We start from the raw sequence: 23,231 nt of genomic DNA, 5'->3' as shown, positions 1-23,231 counted from the left end.
ATTAAAATACCAACGGCATATTTCACAAACCTAGAACAAACTCTACAAAAATATATATGGAATAAAAAAAGACCCCGAATAGCCGCAGCAATCTTGAGAAAGAAGAACAAAGTTGGAGGAATCGCAATACCAGATTTTAAGTTATACTATAAAGCCACCTTAATCAAAACATCCTGGTACTGGCACAAGAACAGGCATATAGATCAATAGAACAGGACAGAGAACCCAAAAATCAGCCCAAGCCATTACGCTAAATTAATATTTGACAAAGGGGGCAAGAGCATACAATGCTGTCAAGACAATCACTTCAATAAATGGTGCTGGGAAAACTGGCCAAATACTTGCAAAAAGAATGAAACTTGACCACCATACACAAAAATAAACTCAAGATGGATAAAAGACTTAAACATAAAATGGGAAATCATAAAAATCTAAGAAGAATATATAGGAAGCAAAATATCAGATATAGCTTGTACAAATATGTTTACTGATACATCTCCTAGGACAATGGAAACAAAGGAGAAAACAAACAAATGGAACTACATCAAAATAAAAAGCTTCTGTACAGCAAAAGAAACCATCAACAAAACAACAAGAAAACCCACTGCATGGGAGAACATATTTGCCAATTTTACATCTGACAGAGGTTTAATCTCCAAAATTTATAGGGAACTCATACAACCTAACAAAAGGAAAATAACCCAATCAAAATATGGGCAAAGGACCTAAATAGACACTTTTTGAAAGAGGACATACAGAAGGCCATGATACATATGAAAACGTTCTCAAAGTCACTAATCATCTGAGAGATACAAATCAAAACAACAATGAGGTACCATCTCACACATGTCAGAATAGCTATCATCAACAAGTCATCAAACAACAAGTGTTTATGAGGATGTGGAGAAAAGGGAACCCTCGTGCACTGCTGATGAGAATGCAGACTGGTGCAGCCTCTGTGGAAAACAGTATGGAGTTTCCTAAAAAACTTAAAAATGGAACTTGCATTTGACCCAGTAATCCCACTCCTAGGAATATATCTCAAAAAATCAGAAACACCAATCAGAAAGAACATATGCATCCCTATGTTCATAGCAGTACAATTTACAATAGCCAAGATTTGGAAACAGTTGAAGTGCCCATCAGCAGATGAGTGGATTAAAAAACTATGGCACATCTACACAATGGAATACTACTTAGCTGTAAAAAAGAAAAGGAAAAAAAAAACTCTTACCACTTGCAACAGCATGGATGGACCTGGAAAGCATTATGCTAAGGGAAATAAACCAGTCAGAGAAAAATAAGTATCACATGATCTCACCCATTTCTGGAATATAATGAACAACATAAACTGATGAACAAAAATACATCCAAAGACACAGAATAATCAAAAAGGCCTTCAAACTTTAGAGGGAAGGCAGCGGAGGGTGGGCGGAGGGTGGATTAAGAGAGCAACCAAAGAACTTGTATGCATGTAAGCATAATCAATTGACACAGACAATGTGGGGGCGCGGTGAAGGTCGGGGCTGGGGGGTGTGGACAGGCTGGGTGAGGACACTGGCGGGGGAGGGGACATATGTAATACAGCAAAATATAAAAGAATTACTAAACTTGATATTAATGAGTTTAAATTAATTTACTGAGGACACTGGTCCAATATTCTACTTGGTTGCTTTGGATTACTGGGCAGTGCTACTGAACTGTGCACCTTTTCATGAAGATATTTTAAACTCAAGCAATGAAAAAGGATACTTTTTTACATGGTGAATGCCAGAATTATCTTGCTTTGTGGTTTTCAGTGGCTGACACTGTTATTTTTACTTGGGTAAAAATCAATTATCAAAGAAACAGTTTTGTGTTTATGGGTTTGTTCTACTTGGTCAGGCAAGATTGTTTTGAACACATACTGGCACATGTAGTTTTTATATTTAATTTAGGTGTAGAAAACTCTAGAATTAGCCCTTTATATAGCTTTAGAAATATAGTTTATTTATGAAAGAAATGTATCTTTAAATGGAGAGTTCTTTCTTCCTTCCTGATGTTCCAAGATTCATTCTTTTATCTTTTCCTTTTGCTTATGATCACAAAAGAGTTGTCAGCATTTTTATCATTAAGTATGATGCCTGTGATATATTTTACATAGACACACTTCATTAGATCAAGGAAGTACCTGCTGTTCCTAGTTTCCTAACTTTTATGTTATCCAATTCTAGGTATTGAATTTTACTAAGATTTTTTTGTGTCTGCTGAGGTGAATATTTGATTGTTCTCCTTAAGTTTGTTAAACTGTATTTTAAAATTGGTTTAAATGTTATTTTGACCTGGCATCCTATATAACACACACACACATATATACAGGGGTGGGCAAAATAGGTTTACAGTCACAAGTATACAAAATACAGCTTATTCTTGTATTATTATTTATTATTATATTATTTGTATTATAATTGTAAAGGTACTTTTGCCCACCCCTGTATAATATATAGCTAATACGTTTTTTGTAACTTTTGTGTCTGTGTTCTGAATGAGTCTGTAATTTTCCTTTTTTTTATGCTTATCTGATTTGGTATAAAGATTATGGCAGCCTCTTTAAAAGTTGAGGAATATTCCTTCTTATATTTATCTTTGGAAGAGCTGTTTAAAATTAGAATTATTAGCTCCTTCAACTTATCAGTGGTGTTATCTGGATTAGTTTTCTTTGTAGAAGAAAAAACATATATATATATATATATATATACTAGCTTTCCCGTTGCAGGAAAATTCCTGCAATGGGATTTCCTGCTGCACTCTACCCCGCCTCCGTTCCTCCCTTGCCGCCCGCCTCGCCTTCTCCTCCGGCCCTCCCGCATTTCCCTTCGCCCCCGGCCCCGCCTCCGCTCCGCCTTTATCACCCGCCTCACCTTCTCCTCCAGCCCGCCCGCATTTCCCTTTGCTCCGCCATTGTCGCCCGCCTCCGCCCCGCCCCGCCCTTGCCGCCCGCCTCACCTTCTCCTCCGGCCCGCCTGCTTTTCCCTTCGCCCCCGGCCCCGTCTCCGCCCCCGGCCCCGCCTCCGCCCCGCCCTTGCCGCCCGCCTCACCTTCTCCAGCCCGCCCCTGTTTCCCTTCGCCCCCGGCCCCGCCTCCGCCCCGCCCTTGTCACCGGCCCCGCCTTCTCCTCCAGACCGCCCGTGTTTCCCTTCGCCCACGGCCCTGACTTCGCTCCTCCCTTCTCCTCCCCCCGCCCCCCTGACTTGCTTGCTTCTTCGAAGCTTTACTCCCCTTTGCAGCTCTTGGCTTCTTTCAACACTGTCTTGATATGCAAATCAGCCGCCATCTTTGTTGGGGCAATTTGCATACTCATCCTGATTGGTTGGTGGGCGTGGCTTGGCTGGTGGGCGTGGCTTAGGTGTAGCGAAGGTGCGGTCAATTTGCATATTTGTCTATTATTAGATTAGATATATATATATATATATATATATACACACATATATACATATATAAATTTTCATATAGACAATGTTACTGTTTTTTTACTTTTGGTGTACAGTCTATGAATTTTAATACAGGTATAGATTCATGTAACTACCACCAAAATCAGGACTCAGAACAATTATATCATCCTCTCAAACTCCCCAGGGCTATCTTTTAGTCACACTCTAGCCCCTGGTAACCACTGTTTGTTATCTAGCACACAGTTTGTCTTTTTTTAAAATGTCATATACACTGAAGCAAGTCCTGCTCCATATAGGCGTTTCCTGCACAGCAGCTCTTGTACTGAAGTAGCAGCTGGTCTTCACAGCCAATTGGCCTGGAGGTCAACTCCTCCCAGTGACGCCAACAGCAAACAAGGCTCAACTGCAACATGACAGTGCACACAGCCCACACAGGGGCAGACATGGAGTGCCCAGTTCAGAAGGCTGAGCCACTGGGCCTTACAGTATACCTACTACACAAGTCCACTCTACCAATTCCAGGAGACATGGATAGCTTTACTAATACATGGAAATAAACACAGGGAAGCAGCCAAAATATGGAGACAAAGAAACATATCACAAATGAAAGAAATGGAAGCAAGCAAACTACTGGATACAGAGTTCAAAACCATGGTTATAAGGTTATTCAAGGATCTTCATGAGACTTTCAAGGAACTTAGTGAGAATGTCAAAAACATAAAAAAGGACCAGTCAGAAATTAAGCATACACTAACTGAAATAAAGAATAATTCACAGGGATTCAACAGTAGAGTAGAGGATTTTGAGAATCAAATCAATGATTTGGAATATGAAGAAACAGAAAACACTCTATCAGAATAGAAAAAAAGAAAAAAGAATCCAGTAATATAAAGGTAATGTAAAGAGTCTCTGGGATAACTTCAAGCATATCAACATGTGCATTATGGGCATGGCATAAGGAGAAGAGGAAAAGCAAGATATTGAAAACCTATTTGAAGAAATAGTGACAGAAATATTCTCCTACCTGGTGAAAGAAATAGACTTACAAGTCCAGGAAGCACAGAGAGTCCCAAACAAGAGGAACTGAAAGAGGTCCACACCAAGACACATCATAATTAAAATGCCAAGATAGAGATAAAAAGAGAATCTTAAAAGTAGCAAGAGAAAAGCAGTTAGTTAGCTACAAGGGAGCACCCAACCGACTGTCAGTTGATTTCTCAACAGAAACTTTGAAGGCCAGAAGGGAGTGGCAAGAAATATTCAAAGTGATGAATAGTAAGGACTACAACCAAGATTACTCTACCCAGCAAAGCTCTCATTTAGAACTGAGGGTCAGATAAAGAGCTTCACAGACAAGAAAAAGCTAAAGGAGTTCATTACCATCAAACCAGTATTACTTGAAATGTTGAAGGGTATCCTTTAAGAAAAGGAAGAGGAAAAGGAAGAGAAAGAGGAAGAGGAGGAAGAAGAGATAAAAAATATGAACAATAAAATGAAACAAATACATATCCATCAACAATTGAATCTAAAAATCAAAATAAATGAACATAAAATCTAATGAACAAAATAAACTGGTGGGTAAAATAGAATCAGAGGCATGGAAGCATGGGACAGACTGATGAATGTCAGAGGGAATGGTGGTGGTTGGGAAGAGATTAACCAAAGATCTTACCTATGGACACAGACAGTAGGATGGTAAAGGTCTGGGGCAGGATTGGTACCGGGTGGAGAAGGGGCAATGGGGAAAAAAGGGGGACATCTGTAACACAATCAATAATAAAGACTTTTTTTAAATTAAAAATAAAATGTCAATACATGTAATCATACAGTATGTAACCTTTTGAGACTGACTTCTGTTACTCAGCTTAATGCCTTTGCGATTCATCCACGTTTGTTGCTTTTGTTTCATTTTATTGCTGCACTAGAGGCCCAGTGCACAAAATTCGTGCACAGGGGGAGTGTCCCTCAGCCCAGCCTGCACCCTCTCCAATCTGGGACCCCTTGAGGGATATCCGACTGCTCGTTTAGGCCCAATCCCTTTCACAATACAAGACAGTCGGACATCCCTCTCACAATACAAGACTGCTGGCTCCCAACCGCTCACCTGCCTGCCTGCCTGATTGCCCCTAACTGCTTTTGCCTGCCAGCCTGATCACCCCCTAACCACTCCCCTACCAGCCTGATTGACGCCTAACTGCTCCCCGGCTGACCCAATTGCCCCTAACTACCCTCCCCTGCTGGCCTGGTCACCCCTAACTGCCCTTCCCTGCCAGTCTGGTTGCCCCTAACTGCCCTCTCCTGCTGGGCCGGTTGCCCCCAACTGCCCTCCCCTGCTGGCCCAGTCACCCCTAACTGCCCTCCCTTGCCAGCCTGGTCATCCCTTACTGCCCTCTCTTGCAAGCCTGGTCACCCCTAACTGCCCTCTCTTGCCAGCCTGGTCGCCCCTAACTGCCCTCCCCTGCAGGCCTGGTCCCCCTCAACTGCCCTCCCCTGCAGGCCTGGTCACCGCCACCTGCCCTCCCCTGCAGGCCTGGTCACCCCTAACTGCCATCCCCTTCAGGCCTAGTCCCCCCACAACTGCCCTCCTCTGCAGCCTGGGTCCCCCACAACTACCCTCTCTTGTTGGCCTGGTCACCCCCAACTGCCCTCCTCTGCTGGCCCAGTCACCCCTAACTGCCCTCCCTTGCCAGCTTGGTCATCCCTTACTGCCCTCTCTTGCAAGCCTGGTCACCCCTAACTGCCCTCTCTTGCCAGCCTGGTCGCCCCTAACTGCCCTCCCCTGCAGGCCTGGTCCCCCTCAACTGCCCTCCCCTGCAGGCCTGGTCACCGCCACCTGCCCTCCCCTGCAGGCCTGGTCACCCCTAACTGCCATCCACTTCAGGCCTGGTCCCCCCACAACTGCCCTCCTCTGCAGCCTGGGTCCCCCATAACTACCCTCTTTGTTGGCCTGGTCACCCCCAACTGCCCTCCTCTGCTGGCCTGGTCACCCCTAACTGCCCACAACTGCCCTGCCCTGCAGGCCATCTTGTGGTGGCCATCTTGTGTCCACATGGGGGCAGCCATCTTTGACCACATGGGGTGGCCATCTTGTTTCTTGGAGTGACAGTCAATTTGCATATTACTCTTTTATTAGATAGGATAGTATTCCATTGCATGAATGCCCTATATTTTAATTTTCCTTTCACCTGTTGAAGGACAATGGGTTGTTTCCAGTTTTGGGAAACTATGAACAAATCTTCTTCAAACATCAGTGCACAATTTTTTTGTGTGAATCTTTTTTAATTTATTGGGAGAGAGAGAGAGAGAGAGAGAGAGAGAGAGAGAGAGAGAGAGAGATTTGCTGTTCCACTTATGCATTCATTGGTTGAATGTTGTATGTGCCCTGACTGGGGATTGAACCTGAAATCATATAATCCACGTGTAATCCATATTATGGGAGAATCTGTAATTAATCTGGCCTATCAGGATGATGCTCTAACCAACTGAGCTACCTGGCTAGGGCTGTTCTTGTTAAACTTTTAAAGAATAAAGTTTTGCCTATTTTGATATTTTATATTGTAGGTTTATTTTCAATTTTATATTATTTACTTTTTTAAACTTTCAAACAGCTCAGTTTTCTAAATTCTTGAGGTACTTATCTCATTAACTTTTAGCCAGAAACTTTTCTAAAATGTGTACTTAAATTTTCTCTAAAAACTGCTTTTCGCAGATATATGCACCCCTATGTTCATTGTAGCATTATTCATGGTGGCAAAGACATGGAAATAACTTGGGTCCTTTCATAGAGGATTGGATAAAGAAGATGTAGTACATATATTCAACTCAGCCATAAGAAAATATGATACTTCCATCTGCAACACTATGGATGGATCTTGAGAAAATTATGCTAAGTGAAATAAGTCAGTAAGAAAAGCTATGAGCCATATGATTTCAATCATATGTGGGATATAAGACTGAAAAATCATAGACAAAGACAACAGTATGGTGGTTACCAGAGGGAAGAGGGGTGAGAGCCAGGAAAGGGTAAAGGGGATCAAATATATAGTGATAGAAGATAATTTGACTTTGAGTGGTGGGCACACAATGCAAGACACAGATCATGTATCATAGAAATGTACACTTGAAACCTATATAATCATACTAAGCAATGCTACCCCAATAAATGTAATTTAAAAAGCACCATATAATCTGCTTTAACCATATTCTACAAATTTTGAAATGCAGTATTTTTATCATTCATTATAAAATTTCATTTTCATTATGATTTCTGTACTGACCCATGAACATGCATTCAAAAGTGTGTTTCTTAAAATTTCCAAACTTAGTTTTTATTATTTTCTAGCTTAATTGTATTATGTTCAAGGAAGATGCTCTGTATAATTTTATCCTTTATAATTTGTTGAGATTTGCTTTATTCCCCTGCCTATGCTTAAGTTTTATAAAAGCTCCACAGTTGAAAAAAACACTTTGCAATTACTATATATCTTACTCATATTTTCAAATCTTCTATATCCTCATTGATTTTGTGTGATTATTCTATCAATGTCTAATCATGGTGTGTTAATTATTCCACAGATTTGTCTTTTTCTCTTCCTATATCGCTTATTTTTCCTTAATATATTTTTAGGCCCTGTTATTAAGTACAAGTACATTTAAAATAATATCTTATTAGTAAATTTAATCTTTCATCAGTATAATGCTTTTGTCCTTAAAGTTGACTTCATCTGAAATTAATTTTAGCTACACATGTTTTTTTGCTTAGCATTTTCATAAGAAATACTATGTGATTTTTTTCTCTTTACTATATATTGGTCATTTTCTCTGCTCTTACATCTCAGACCTCCTATCAAAGATTTCTTTCATCATGCCTAAAATATATCCTTTAGAATTTGCTTTAGTAAGGGTCTACTATTAATAATTTTTGGTTTTCATTGCCTGAAACAATTACCTCATTTCACCTTTTTTCTTTAAAAATATTTTTGCTAAATATAGAATTCTGTATTGAGAGACATCATTTTATTATGTCTGGTTTCCATTGTTATTGAGAATTTGGCTGTCAGTCTAACCGCTCTCTCAAACACAACCTGACTTTTTGGATTTACTTTTAAGTTTTTCTTTTTGTCTTGAATGTTCTATTTTACCATAATGTGACTGGGGGTGGACTTATTTATCCTTCTTGAGATTTGCTGGACTTCTCAATTTGTGGTCTGGTGTACTTCACTGATTCTGAAAAAAATCTCAGCCATTATCTCTTCAAATACTGCTGTTTCCCTCTTCTCTCTTTTACTAGAATTTAGACATATATTGGACCTTTTAACTCTACCCTTCATGTTTCCTATTCTTTTTTATTTTCCTATTTCTGCCTCTCTGAGATGCTTTTAGTACAATTTTCCCCCCATTTCAATTCATTAATTATTGCTTCAATTCTGTTTACTTTGCTGTTAAATCCATCCTTTGAACTTCAATTTCTATTATTTTATTTTTTTTCATTTTTAGAAGTTTCATATGATTACTTTAAAATTTTTCTATTCTTTCTTTAAACATGACAGTCATTTTATAATCTGTCTCAGATAACTCAGAGATTATCTCAGATTAACATCTTTGTGATCAGTTTCTGCTCCTTTTATTTCTGTTTATTCTCACTCATGTTGGTGCCTTCTTGCTGAGTTATTTGGGAGACTTCTATAGTGTTAGGAGGAAGGTATGTTCCTCAAAAAGATTTGTATTAGCTTCTTCTTGGTGCCTATAGGCATTAGCCTCAGTTCCAATTTAAAGTCAATCATGGCTTCAGATTTATCAGACTATCCAGTAATGTGAATCTGAGGTGCAAATCAATGCAAGACACTTCATGATTACTACTTCTCAGAGACAATTCTCCGCTCCCCCAATCCCTAACCAAGGCAATTTTATCTGCTAACTCCTGAGAATGGTAGGGATGAGAGAGGGTTTGCTTTTAGTTCATCATATAATCCACGTGTAATCCATCCTATGGGAGAATCTGTAATTAAACATTTTTTGTGGTCTAAGGCTTTGTTTCTTCTCAGAGACCTAAAAACCATATCTTAAATTGCCTTGGCTAGGCAAATGTCTTTAAGGTCAAAGACTCTAATATGCTGTGCTCCGCCAACCTCTATGGGTTCCTGTGTTCACTTAGATTTTGATCTGTTGTTGTCTTACTGTCTAGCTAGCTCTTTAAAGCTTTCAAGAAGATTTATTTATTTTTTAATATAACTCAGGTAATTAGACTGACATTAGTTATTTTCAGTGAGACAGTTCAAATAATCTATCCCAATATATATTCAGAAAAAAGAACCTTTCAAAGATTTTTCATCTTTTTTATCTTCATCTATCTTATTCTCCTTATCTCCTCCATTTCCAGACAAATCATTTCCTATTGCTTCCATAATAAGACTTTGGCTCAACTATACTGATGGATCAATTTTGGCCACAGACAAGAAATACGTAAGAAATCTTTGCTCCCAAAAGTTTTGAGCTCAATATTAAAAGTTTGATATCACTGCCATTAACCAGTTGTGATAATAAATAAGCAAATTTACTTCTCTGGGTTCTATTTTCCAGAAACCTGGGAGTTATGTCAGTCCTTCCCTCTTAGTTACTTTCCACATAAAATCAACCAAATCATTTATATTCTACCTGCTACATTTCTGTCAAATCTCTCCCCTTTATTCCAAGCCCAAGGGCTACTACTTCTTTAGTTCAAGAACTCTTATATTTTCCTGAATTCTTATAGCCTGCTTACTGAAGGCACTGCCTCCTGCCTTTAGACTCCCTCCCTTTAAAATTATTTTCCATATTGCTACTAAACTTAATTCTAAAGTACATATCAATGATGTTATTTTCAAAGCTTCCAGAAATAAGTTCGAATTCCTTGATGTAACACACAGTGCCCTTCCTATTCTTCCCTTCTTTACTTACTTGATCTCAATTTCTGCAAACATCATTTGTTCAAACCTTAGTGGTTTCATGCATGTTGTGTCTTCTGCTTGAAGCACCTTCTATTCCTTTTTTTTTTTTTTTACCTAATTAACCTCTACTGCTGTTTTGTATCTCAAGACCGCTGTTTCACTCAGAAACTCTTCTAGGAATTCTCCTCTCTCAAATTTGGATGTCACACACATGCGCACACACACACACACACACACACACACACACACACACACACATTAAAAGAGGAGGCAGACTGGCTTACAACCACTAAAAATACTCTAATTACTTATTTATGTTTGGGATATTTGTATATTAAATTGTTATAATTTCACTGCACCAAAATATATATTTTTGTTTTTTACTAGTAAGTAGATTCTTCATTTGAGATCACAATATGAAATTAAATATAGCTTCAATTATATCAAAAGCATATGGAAAGCTTGATTCTTTTAAAAAATCTACTAGAATTCAATATTATCTGCATTGTACATTTGGTCATAATAACTTTATTATTCTGCTTCATAATCTACTTTTTTGGTAAATAGAAGGATACCTTCTATTGATTAATAGATAAGTAAACTTAAAGTTCATTTCAAATTTTTCATTTAACTTATCTTTTTAGTTAATATATTTTAAAAAATATAGAGAATAGAATGTTACAAAACAAAATTAAACTTGCCATCATCCTCCCAGCAGCTCTTCGCATTCCCTTCTCTTTCGCTCCTCCCTGGTAACACTGTCTGGTCTGTTGGCAGGTCATCTTCTGGCATACCACCTTCACAATCTGCTGCATCTGTAATACTTTCTTCTTCCACAATATGGAGCTTGTCTTCATCATCTGAATCTGAATTTGTTTCTACCACAGTATTATAATTTGTAACTGTAATACAAATAAGAAACAAATAGTCAAAACCAACGAGTGTAAAAATCAGTTTTTACACTTCAGTAAAAATAAATTTTAAAAGTACTTACAACAGATTGTGATTCAATAATATTTCTTTTAGTAGCTACACTTTTTGAATACTTACTATATATAAAAGTGACTTATAAATAGTAACTCATTTAATTCTTACAACTTTACAGCAACCTTACAAAATAGAGAACTCTCTACCATGTACTACTTATATCCTTGTTTTACATAAGTAGAAACCAAGACATATGGAAGGTAAGTAACTTGTTCAAGTAAGATCCAACCAAGAAGTGGCAGAGCCAGGATTTGAACTCTAGCATTCTGATTTCATAATCTGTGCTGCTGAACACTACACTAAGCATGTTATCCTCTCCAATCACAATGAGCTTATTCTATTTGATACTGCTCATGCACAATTAGGGCTTCAAATCTTTAAATCATCATTAACTTAAGAAAATACTTCAGCTCCTTTATTTACATAACAATACATGATCAAATTTACCATAAGAAAAAGTATATTAAAGTTATTAAGTCCATGCATTACTGGAGAGAAAGGGAGAAAAGGAAGCTTTTCTTTGTTTAGATAACTAAGCAATGATTACTTCTAGTTCTTTCCATTTCTTCCTTCGATTTTCCAACCATTCTTGATAGATGATAATCACCTAAATGCTTAAATGATATGCATATATATATAGATCCCCCTTTCCATATGAATACACCCCCCTAAGGACATAAAAGAAGAAATACAATAAAAAGTATAAATGTACATGTCGAGGTGAGTAAAAAGAAGCAAAAATCTCCAAAGCTCCTCTTATAGACCTTGGGAAGACACTTCTGTCCAAAAGACTAGTGGAGTGATTACCCCTTTGCCTACTTGAGGAATTCTTCAATATTTTGTGTCATAAGAAAAATATAAAGTTTTGTGTCATTAATACTTTAGTGTGAATACATTTTCCAGATCTTTCCCCAAGAGCACATCATTGTCTAATATTATTATAAAAGTAATATATGTTCACTGGAAAAAAGGCCAGACAATACATAACATGTAAAATTAGTAAAAGCCCAACTCCCCAATTTTTTCTTCAACTCTCTCTTTAAAGGCAACAATAACAACAAATTTCATCAATTAATTTATACACTAAGTAGTATGATACTAATCACTTTATATATCTTATTTAATTGTAAAATTTCAAGAGAGTAAAGATAAAAGAAAATAGAAAAGGTAAATAGTTTTTAAATCTTTAAGCCTAATTTACCAGTCACAATAAGAATTTCAATTTCAATAGAAAATGGTAAAAATTTTTCAATACAGTCTTATGGTCACCACATTGTGGTTAAGGACACATTGACTTCTTGGTGGCAGTTCTTGTTGGTATTATTTGCTAACAGTTAATGCCAGATATAACAGTATCCACACTGGATAAGGTAGTTGTGAGGGGCTAATAATTTAAAAGTGTCTTGCACAAAGTAAAGACTATACAAGTGTTTGCTATAATCATCATGTCACTTAATTGAGAAAGAGAGAGAGAGAGGAGAGAGAGAGAGAGAGAGAGAGAGAGAGAGAGAGAGAGAGAGAGAGAGAGAGAGAGAGAGAGAGAGAAACTAAGTAACCTGGCTGAGGTTATATAGCTATTAAGTTGTAGAGCTGGACTCAAAATCCTTGTCTGCCTGATTCCATAGTACATCTTTCTTTTTAATTAAAAAAATATTTATTGTTGAATGTATTACATATGTCTCTCCTTTTCCCCCCTTTACCCCTTCTGTCCACTGCCCTATTGTCTGTGTCCATAGGTTATGCATATATATATATATATATGCATACAAGTTCTTTGGTGGATCTCCCTCCCTCCTTCCCTCCCTCCCTTTCTTCTTTCACATGTAACTATCCAATTTTTCTAACACCATTTATTGACTCCATTGTATGCTCTTGTGTTTTTTGTTGAATATTAATTGAGCGTAATGGCTTAACACTCCAGGAAAGGGGAGATTATGCTGTCCATAAATTTCCACTAACTCAGTGAGCTAATTTCAACCTATGCTAGTATAACTCTCAAAGAAGTAGGTACTACACTGACTGTAAATATTTGTTAATTTGGCTTTTGACCTAACATATATTACTGTATAATAAAAATACTGTATAATAAAGATTATGAGGTAGTGATATACATATTTAATGTAATTCTATCTAATAAAAGAGTAATATGCAAATTAACCATCACTCTGCTACACCCACTAGCCACACCCACAAGCCACGCCCACCAGCCAATCAGGAGCAAATACGCAAATAAACCCAACCAAGATGGCTACAGCCACAGAGAGCAAAAGGGAGGCTTGGGTTTTCCCGGCAATGGAGGAAGCCAAGCTTTCTGCCTGCCCTTGCTAGCCTAGGCCTCCACTCAAGGCTACAAAGTTTCAAATATAGAAGATACATAAACCCAAACAGAAATGGCGGCAGCCATGGAGCTGGAAGAGCAGGAGGATAAGGTTGCCCTGGGCGATGGAGGAAGCCAAGCTTTCCGCACACCCTGGCTGGCCCAGGCCTCCGCTCCAGGCTACAAAGATTCAATTATAGAAGTTAGATAAATCCTAATGGAAATGGCTGCCACCACGGAGCAAGCAGAAGGCTTGGCTCCTCTCCAGGCTACAAAGTTTCAATTGTAGAAGATAAATAAACCCCAGATACCAGGGCCTCTGCTTGGGTCGCCAGAGGGTGTGGCCGGCCTGCAAACCACCACAGGCCCCTCACCCAGGCCATCCCACAGCCCAAGGGAACCCCCACCCTGATCCAGGACATCCTTCAGGGCAAACCAGCCGGCCCCCACCCATGCACCAGGCCTCTATCCTATCCAATAAAAGAGTAATATGCAGATTGACCATCACTCCAACACACAAGATGGCTGCCCCCTTGTGGACACAAGATGGCCACCACAAGATGGCCAGCAGGGGAGGGCTGTTAGGGGTGACCAAGTCAGCAGAGGAGGGAAGTTGGGGGGGACCAGGCCTGCAGGGAAGGGCAGTTGGGAGGGACCTAGGCCTGCAGGGGAGAGCAGTTGGGGGGGACCAGGCCTGCAGGGGTGGGTAGTTAGGGGCAAACAGGCTGGCAGGGGAGCAGTTAGCCATCAATCAAGTTGGCAGGGGAGTGGTTAGGTGGTGATCAGGCTGGCAGGCAGAAGCGGTTAGGGGCAATAAGGCAAGCAGGCAGGTGAGCAGTTGGGAGCCAGCAGTCCTGGATTGTGAGAGGGATGTCGGGCAGTCGGACATCCCTCGAGGGGTCCCAGATTGGAGAGGGTGCAGGCTGGGCTGAGGGACACCGCCCCCCACCCCCGTGCACAAATTTCGTGCACCGGGCCTCTAGTATATAATATAATACATAACATACAAGGTGTATATTATCTAATTTTAATTTAAGTCCTTTAAAAATAGGCATCATAATGATTTTTAAAGAGGTCAAAGAACTGTGAACATATTAATACATATTAATGGTTCACTAAATTTGGGACAGGGATTTCTTTTAATCCTCTAAGTAAAATATTTCTTAATCTAGGGTGCCTATTAAATTAAACAACAATCACAGCCTTTTTTGACATTTTCAAAATAATTTAACTTATTATAACTCCAAAGAAGTCAATGATTCTGAAATTTACCCCTGCAAAAGGATAGGTGTTTTTTTTGTTTGTATGTTTTTTTTAAATATATTTTATTGATTTTTTACAGAGAGGAAGGGAGAGGGATAGAGAGCTAGAAACATCGATGAGAGAGAAACATCGACCAGATGCCTCCTGCACACCCCCTACCAGGGATATGCCCGCAACCAAGGTACATGCCCTTGACCGGAATCGAACCTGGGACCCTTGAGTCCGCAGGCTGACGCTCTATCCACTGAGCCAGACTGGTTTTGGCAGGGTAGGTGTTTTTTAATGCTTTCAGTTATAAGCTATTAAAAGAATGAAAACTGATAGGCAAAAGCAGGGGAGAGGGTTGCCATCATGAAAAGAATCCCAGTTCTAATTTTTGCCCCTCTCTCATTACATAAAAATTACTAAGGATTTATGGGATTTGTCTTTGGTACTATCTCAGTCTTGTTCTGGCCTTTTCCCTATTCTTCACAGGTCTTCTGTCTAAATGCCTCCAACAAAAGCCATCCCAAATTACCTTATCCTTTCCCTACCTTATCAATACTCCCACTCAGTGAGTTAATTTTGGCCAGAGTTAATAAAACTCACAAAGAAGTAGATGAAGCAATTAAACAGCAAAGTTCTTCACAGATTAAACTAATGCAGTCCTAGGAACAGGTGGTTCTTTTATGTATAGGAGGAAAGTATCTGGACTGACACAATTCACACTAAATTACCAATAACTAATATTTCCTTCATAGATAAAATATGCATTTATAAAAAGGATGTTTTTATTATTTATGTAACTTGTTGGTTATGGAATACAGGCGGTATGACAAAACCCAGGTAAAGACTAAAGATGAGATTGAAAATACGAATACAGAAACTGAGTCAAATAATTAATAAATCAATCCAATAACCAGGTCTTGACAAAATCAATGAAATTGGGAAGTTGCCAGCCTTTTTAATCCCCGGGGGGGGGGGGGGGGAACAAGTAGCACAAATATTCAATATTAAAATGCATATGGAGAAATAACTACAAAGGAATGTAGAGACTTCATTTATAAATATTTTGTATAAATGTAAGCTAATACGTTTGAAAACTTGGATGAAATAACTTTCTAGGAAAATGTAAATGACTATAACTACATTTATTATTTTATGGAATTTATAAAATTATAAGAAAGAGATGAAAGGTAGACAGACCATAGAATAAATTTAGGAAGCTATCAAATAGTGGCAATGTTTTGCCAGCCGAATTTCTTCATATCTTCAAGGGACTTATAATTCTGTTGCTTTTTAAAGAGAGAAGAAAATTAAAGGGGCCTAAATTCTTTCTACGAACCCAGCATAATAACAGTAAAGTTAAATTTGAGAAAGAGCACACACACACATACACACACACACTCATGAATTCACTCTCACTGGTGATCACTAATGTAAAAATCCTAAATAAAATATTAAATGACAGAAGGAAAATGTCGACTGGCAGGATGACAGGGACAAAGAGAGTGTGAGAGAGGGAAGGGAGCAAAATGGGAGGGTGTGAATGTGGTGTGTGTGTGTGTGTGTGTGTGTGTGTGTGTGTGTGTGTGTGACTGTTAGATCCTACAAGACTTTCTGGGGCTGGCAGACTGGGCTCTCTGGGCTCTCCGAGATGGCGAGCCCCACTACCGCTGCAAGCACTCCCCTGTGGAGGTACTGGCACAGAAATCAGTCATCTTGAAGAGAAGAACTGCTGTGACTAGGATCCCAGCCTCACCACCACCCAGATTTGCCTCAGACAAAAACTGAAGCCCTATAGCCACTCTGGACAAAGACCTGCAACCATAGCTAGCTGCAGATCCATGGACACCGGGACTCAAGCCACCCTGGTCTCAGGCTACTGTGAGTCCTGGAGGGCATTCCCCTCCCACCTACCACCACTGGGGCGTAGGTCCCACGCAACCCAAGCCACCCCTGACTGTCGACGTGCACGGGGCTCCCATTGGCCACACTTCCTGGGCACCACGCCAGAACTGTCAGCGTACAGGGCTCCCACCTGACGTGCCTCCAGGGCATCTGAGCAAGCCTTGACTGTCAGTCCACAGGGCTCCTGCTGGCTGTGCTTCCAAGGCACCCAAGCCAGCACTGACTGCCTGTGCACGCTCCTGAGCATGGCTCTCACTGGCTGCACTCCAGGGCACCCCAGCCAGACCTGACTGTTTGTGTCCATGGCTCCTGCCAGCCATGGTTCACAGATACCTCAGCCAGCCCCTGAGTATCAGTGGCCATGTCTCCTGGGCACCCGAGCCAGCCCCTGACTCATGGAGCTTGCAGGGTTTCCGCTGAGCTGCTGGCCGGGCCTCCCAATACCCAGAGCCCGCCCTTGACTGTCAGGGTGCACTACACTCCTGCCAAGCCCACCCCAGAGCTCAGGCCTCACGCAATTCAGTGACTGGACCCTTCAGTGACAGCAAAAATGAGGAGATGAAAAAGCAACCCTCAAAGGAAAGAAAAGGAGGAATCACCCCCCCAAAAAAAGGAACTAAATGAAACAGAGGCATACCATATGTCAGAAAAAGAATTCAGAATAATGGTCATACATTTCATAAAGCAGATGGACAAAAAAAATCAATAACCTATGTAAGAATAAATAATAAATCAAAAGTGATATAGCTACAATAAAATACACGATGGAAAGTTTCAACAGTAGACTAAAAGAAGCAGAGGATCAAAATAGTGAGCTAGAAGGTAGGGTAGAGAAATAAGGCTAATCTGAACAGCAAATGGAGAAAAAAAATTAGAAAGCAGGGGAAGAGCCTAAGGGAACTTTGGGACAACATGAAACAAAGTAACATATGTATAATAGGGGTGCCAGAAGGACAAGAAGAGCAGCAAGGATTTGAGAACCTACTTGAAGAAATAATGCTAGAAAATGACCTTGATATAAGAAAGAAAAAAAGTGACATAAGCACATAGAGTCCCAAGTAAGTTGAACCCCAAAAGACCTACTCCAAGACACCTTGTAATTACAATGGCAAACATTAACGACAAAAGAGAAAATCTTAAGGGCTGCAAGAGAGAGACAGAGAGTTACCTACAAAGGATCTCACATTAGATTATCAAATTATTTCTCAACAGAAACACTTCAGGTGAGAAGGGAATGTAATGAAGTATACAAAGTAATGCAAAGCAAAGTACTGAATCCAAGAATACTCTATCAAGCAAGGCTATCATTCAAAATTGAAGGGGAAATCAGGTGCTTCACAGACAAAAAAAGGCTAAGGGAATTTTATCAATACCAAGCCAACAATTCAAGAAATGCTAAAGGGACTGTTGTAAAAAGAAGAAAAACAAAAAGGGGGATAAGGAACACAGGCACACAAAAATAAAAATGGCTACAAACAATTACCTAACAATAATAACTTTAAATATAAATGGATTAAATGCTCCAATAAAAGGACATTGAGTGGCTGAGTGGATAATAAAACATGACCCATATACATGCTGTCTACAAGAGACCCAACTCAGAACAAGAGACTCACACAACCTGAAAGTGAAGGGATGGAAAAATATATTTTAAGCAAATGAAAATGAAATAAAAGCTGGGGTAGCAATACCTATATCTGACCAAACAGACCTCAAAGTGAAGGCTATAACAAGAGATAAGGAAGGCCATTTCATAATACTAAAGGGATAGATACAACAAAAGAATATAACTCTGGTAAACATTTATGCATCCAAAGCAGGAGCACGAAAATACATTAAAAAAAAAAAACTGGCCCTAACCAGTTTGGCTCAGTGGATAGAGCGTTGGCCTGCGGAATGAAGGGTCCCAGGTTTGATTTCAGTCAAGGGCATGTACCTTGGTTGTGGGCACATCTCCAGTGGGGGGGGGGGGGAGGGTGTGCAGGAGGCGGCTGATCGATGTTTCTCTCTTATTGATGTTTCTAACTCTCTATCCCTCTCCCTTCCTCTCTGTAAAAAAAATCAATGAAATATATTTTTAAAAACACTTCTGGAAGAAATCAAGGGAGAGATTGACAGCAATACAATTATAGTAGGGGACTTTAATACCCCACTGACATCACTGGATAAATCCTCTAGACAAAAAATGAGCAAAGAAACAGCAATCCTAAATGACTTACTAGATCAGATGGACTTAATCGACATCTTTAGTACATTTCACCCCAAAGCTACAGAATACTAGTATACATTTTTCTCAAGTGCACATGGGACATTTTTAAAGATAGACCACATGTTGGGGCAAAGGCAAAGTCTCTCCAAATTAAAAAAGACTGAAATCATATCAAGCATCTTCTCAGAGAACAATGGCAAAATATTAGAAATCAACTACAATAAAAACAATAAAAAAATTCAAACACTTGGAGGCTCAATAGCATGCTATTAAACAATGATTGGGTTACCAAAGATATCAAAGAAGAAATTACAAACATCCTGGAAACAAATGACAATAAAAACACAACAATCCAAAAGCTATACAACACATTGAAAGCAGCCCTGAGAGGGAAGTTCATAGCTCTAAAGGCCTATCTCAAAAAAAAAACAAAAAAACACACGAATAAATGGTAATAAATTATCTAACCCTAGAACTTAAAGATTTAGAAAAAGAGCAACAAGAAAAGCACAGAGTGAGCAGAAGGAAGGAGATAATAAAGATCAGAGCAGAAATAAATGACATAGAGACCAAAACAACAATACAAAAGATCAATGAAACCAAGAGGTGATTCTTTGAAAGGATTAACAAGATTGATGAACCTCTATCCAGGCTCACCAACAAGCAAAGAGAGAGGACACAAATAAACAAAATCAGAAATGAAGAGGTGAAATAACAACAGACCCTCACAGAAATACAGAGGATTATAAAAGAATACTATGAACAACTCTATTTCAACAAACTAGACAACCTAGAGGAAATGGACATATTCCTAGAAAAATATGACCTTCCAAAACTCAACCAAGAAGAATAAAAAATCTCAACAGGCTGATAACTAAGAAGGAAATTGAAGCAGTCATCAAAAAACTTCCAGCAAACAAAACCCCAGGGCCAGATGGCTTCACAGAGATTTACCAAACATTCAAAGAAGAAATAAAACCTATTCTTCTCAAACTATTCAAAAAAATTCAAGAGGAAGACACACTTCCAAGCTCTTTCTATGAAGCCAGCATTACCCTAATTCCAAAACCAGATAAAGAAACCACAAAGAAAGAGAACTACAGGCCAATATCCCTGATGAACATAGATGCTAAAATCCTCAACAAAATTCTAGCAAATCAGATCCAGCATTACATAATAAAAATCATATACCATAACGAAGTGAGATTTATTCCAGGGATACAAGCCTGGTAAAATATCTGCAAATCAATTAACGTGATACATCACATAAACAAATTGAGAGACAAAAATCACATAATCATATCAATTGATGCAGAAGACGCATTTGACAAAATCCAACACCCTTTCCTGATAAAAACTCTCAGCAAAGTGGGAGTTGAGGAATCATACCTCAACATAATAAAAGCCTTATATGACAAACCTACAGCCAACATCATACTCCATGGGCAAAAACTAAAACCATTTCCGCTAAGAACTGGAATAAGACAGGGATGGCCACTTTTACCACTCCTGTTTGACATAGTATTGGAAGTGCTAGCCATAGCAATGAGACAAGAAGAAGAAATAAAAGGCATCCAAATTGGAAAAGAAGAAGTAAAGTTGTCATTATTCACAGATGACATGATATTGTACATAGAAAACCCTAAAGACTCCATAAAAAAATCTACTAGAATTAATAAATTAATTCAGCAATTTAGCAGGATACAAAATTAACACCAGAAAACTGGCTTCTTTATACACCAATAATGAACTCACAGAAAGAGAAACTAAAAAAAAAATCCCATTTACCATTGCAACAAAAAATTAATGTATCTAGGAATAAATTTAACCAAGGAGGTAAAGGACCTTTACTCTGAAAATTACAGGATGATGAAAAAAGAGATAGAGGAAGGCATAAACAAATGGAATAATATACCATGTTCATGGATTTGTAGAATCAATATTATTAAATGTCCATACTACCCAAGGCAATCTATAGATTCAGTGCAATCCCCATAAAATACCAATGGCATACTTGAAAGACCTAGAACTCTCCAAAAATTCATATAGAATGAAAAAGACCCTGACTAGCTGCAGCAATCTTGAGAAAGAAGAACCAATTTGGAGGGATCACAATACCAGATATCAAGCTATACTACAAAGCCACTGTCCTCAAAACTGCCTGGTACTGGCACAAGAACAGCACATATAGACCAATGGAATAGAACAGAGAACCAGAAATTGACCCAAGCCATTATGCTCAGTTAATATTTGACAAAGGAGGCAAGAGCATACAATGGAGTCAAGACAGTCTCTTCTATAAATGGTGTTGGGAAATTTGGTCAGATACATGAAAAAAAAAAAAAAAAGAAACTAGACCACCAACTTACACCATACACAAAAATAAACTCAAAATAGATAAAGGACTTAAACATAAGATGGGAAACCATAAAAATCTTAGAAGAAGCCATAGGCATCAAAATAGCAGACATCTGTCGCAGCAATTATCTTTACCGATACAGCTCCTAGGACAATGGAAACTAAGGAGAAAATAAACAAATGGGACTACATCAAAATAAAAAGTTTCTGCACAGCAAAAGAAACCATCAACAAAACAACAAGAAAACCCATTGCATGGCAGAACATATTTGCCAATGTTATATCTGATAAGGACCTACCTAATCTCTAAAATTTATAGGGAACTCATACAACTTAACAAAAGGAAGATAAACAATCCAATAAAAAAAACGGGCAAAGGACCTAAATCGACACCTTTTGAAAGAGGACATACAGAAGACCAGGATACATATGAAAACATGCTCAAAGTCAGTAATCATCCAAGAGATGAAAATCAAAACAACAATGAGTTACCACCTCACACCTGTCAGAATGGCTATTATCAACAAATCAACAAATGAAAAGTGCTGGAGAGGATGTGGAGAAAAAGTAACTCTTGTGCACTGCTGGTGGGAATACAGACTGTTGTAGCCACTGTGGAGAACAGTATGGAGTTTCCTCAAAAAATTAAAAATGGAACTTCCATTTGACCCAGTAATCCCACTTCTAGGACTATATCCCAAGAAAACAGAAACACCAATCAGAAAGGATATATTCACCCCTATGTTCACAGCAACACAATTTACAATAACTAAGATTTGGAAACAGCCTAAATGCCCATCGGCAGATGAGTGGATTAGAAAACTGTGGTATATCTACACAATGGAATACTATGCTGTGGTAAAAAAAGAAGTAATTCTTACCATTTGGAACAGCATGGATGGAACTGGACAGCATTATGCTAAGGGAAATAAGCCAGTTGTAGAAAGATATATATCACATAATCTCACTCATTTATGGAATATAATTAACAACATAAACTGATGAACAAAGATATAACCAGAGTCATAGAAACATCGAACAGACTGTCCAACCTATGAGGGAAGGCGCCGAGGTGAGGGGTAACAGATCAATGAAAGGACTTGTATGCATGCATATGAGCATAAGCAATGGACAAAGTTGGGGGTGGGAGGGAGGTGAGGGCATGTGCTGGGGTTGGGGGAGGGCGGGGAAAGGTCAAGGGGAGAAAAAGGAGACATATGCAATACTTTAAACAATACAGAATTTAAATTAAAAAGGTATTTAATCCAGTAGTACATTAAAAGACTAAAGCAAGCATTATTCAACATTAGGGAATATATAAGAGAGTTCTCTGTATCAGTGATTTTCAACCTTTTTTCATTTCATGGCACACATAAATTATTTATTGAAATGCTACATAACCAAAAAAATATTTTTTGCTGATATGTCAAAAATAGGTATAATTTTGGTTCATTCACATTGGACAGCTATTATGTTAAATGTTGTCATTTTTAAATTTGGCATTCTAAGGGAAAAGAGATCAGTGCCCCTGACTAAGTAGTCAGGTATTGCATGTTTTAAAAATTCTTGCAGCCAACTGGTTGAAAATCACTGCACTATATAGGAAAAAGGAGAAATAATATGACTTCTAAAGACACTGAAAGGCTTTTGATAAAATTTGCTATTTCTCTCTGATACTTTTTTATAAGCATAAAAGTGAAGTCACTATCATGATAAATTATGTACCAGAGGCATTTATAAAGTAAAATGCTTACTGTTATTAATATTAGTTAACTAGAGGCCTGGTGTATGAAATTCATGCACGGGTAGGGTCCCTAGGCCTGGCTGGCGATCAGGCCCGATCTGTGGGG

At 38.8% G+C, this 23,231-nt stretch overlaps 1 protein-coding gene across 2 annotated transcripts in view; it reads right to left on the bottom strand.

Moving 5' to 3' along the window:
* The window catches only part of ZEB1 (zinc finger E-box binding homeobox 1), a 317,487-nt gene that overhangs the window by 94,335 nt on the left and 199,921 nt on the right, over nucleotides 1-23,231 (bottom strand). For both annotated transcript variants that reach the window (XM_008150396.3, XM_028158817.2), the window contains exon 2: nucleotides 11,059-11,259. In XM_008150396.3, coding sequence (XP_008148618.2) covers nucleotides 11,059-11,259 — 201 coding nt within the window. The remainder of the gene's footprint in view (nucleotides 1-11,058; nucleotides 11,260-23,231) is intronic.

The sequence above is a fragment of the Eptesicus fuscus genome, chromosome 5, assembly GCF_027574615.1.
Source record: "Eptesicus fuscus isolate TK198812 chromosome 5, DD_ASM_mEF_20220401, whole genome shotgun sequence".
Classification (NCBI taxonomy): Eukaryota; Metazoa; Chordata; class Mammalia; order Chiroptera; family Vespertilionidae; genus Eptesicus; species Eptesicus fuscus.
Note: the sequence above shows the minus strand (reverse complement) of the source record. Positions and strands in the feature narration are given on the sequence as shown.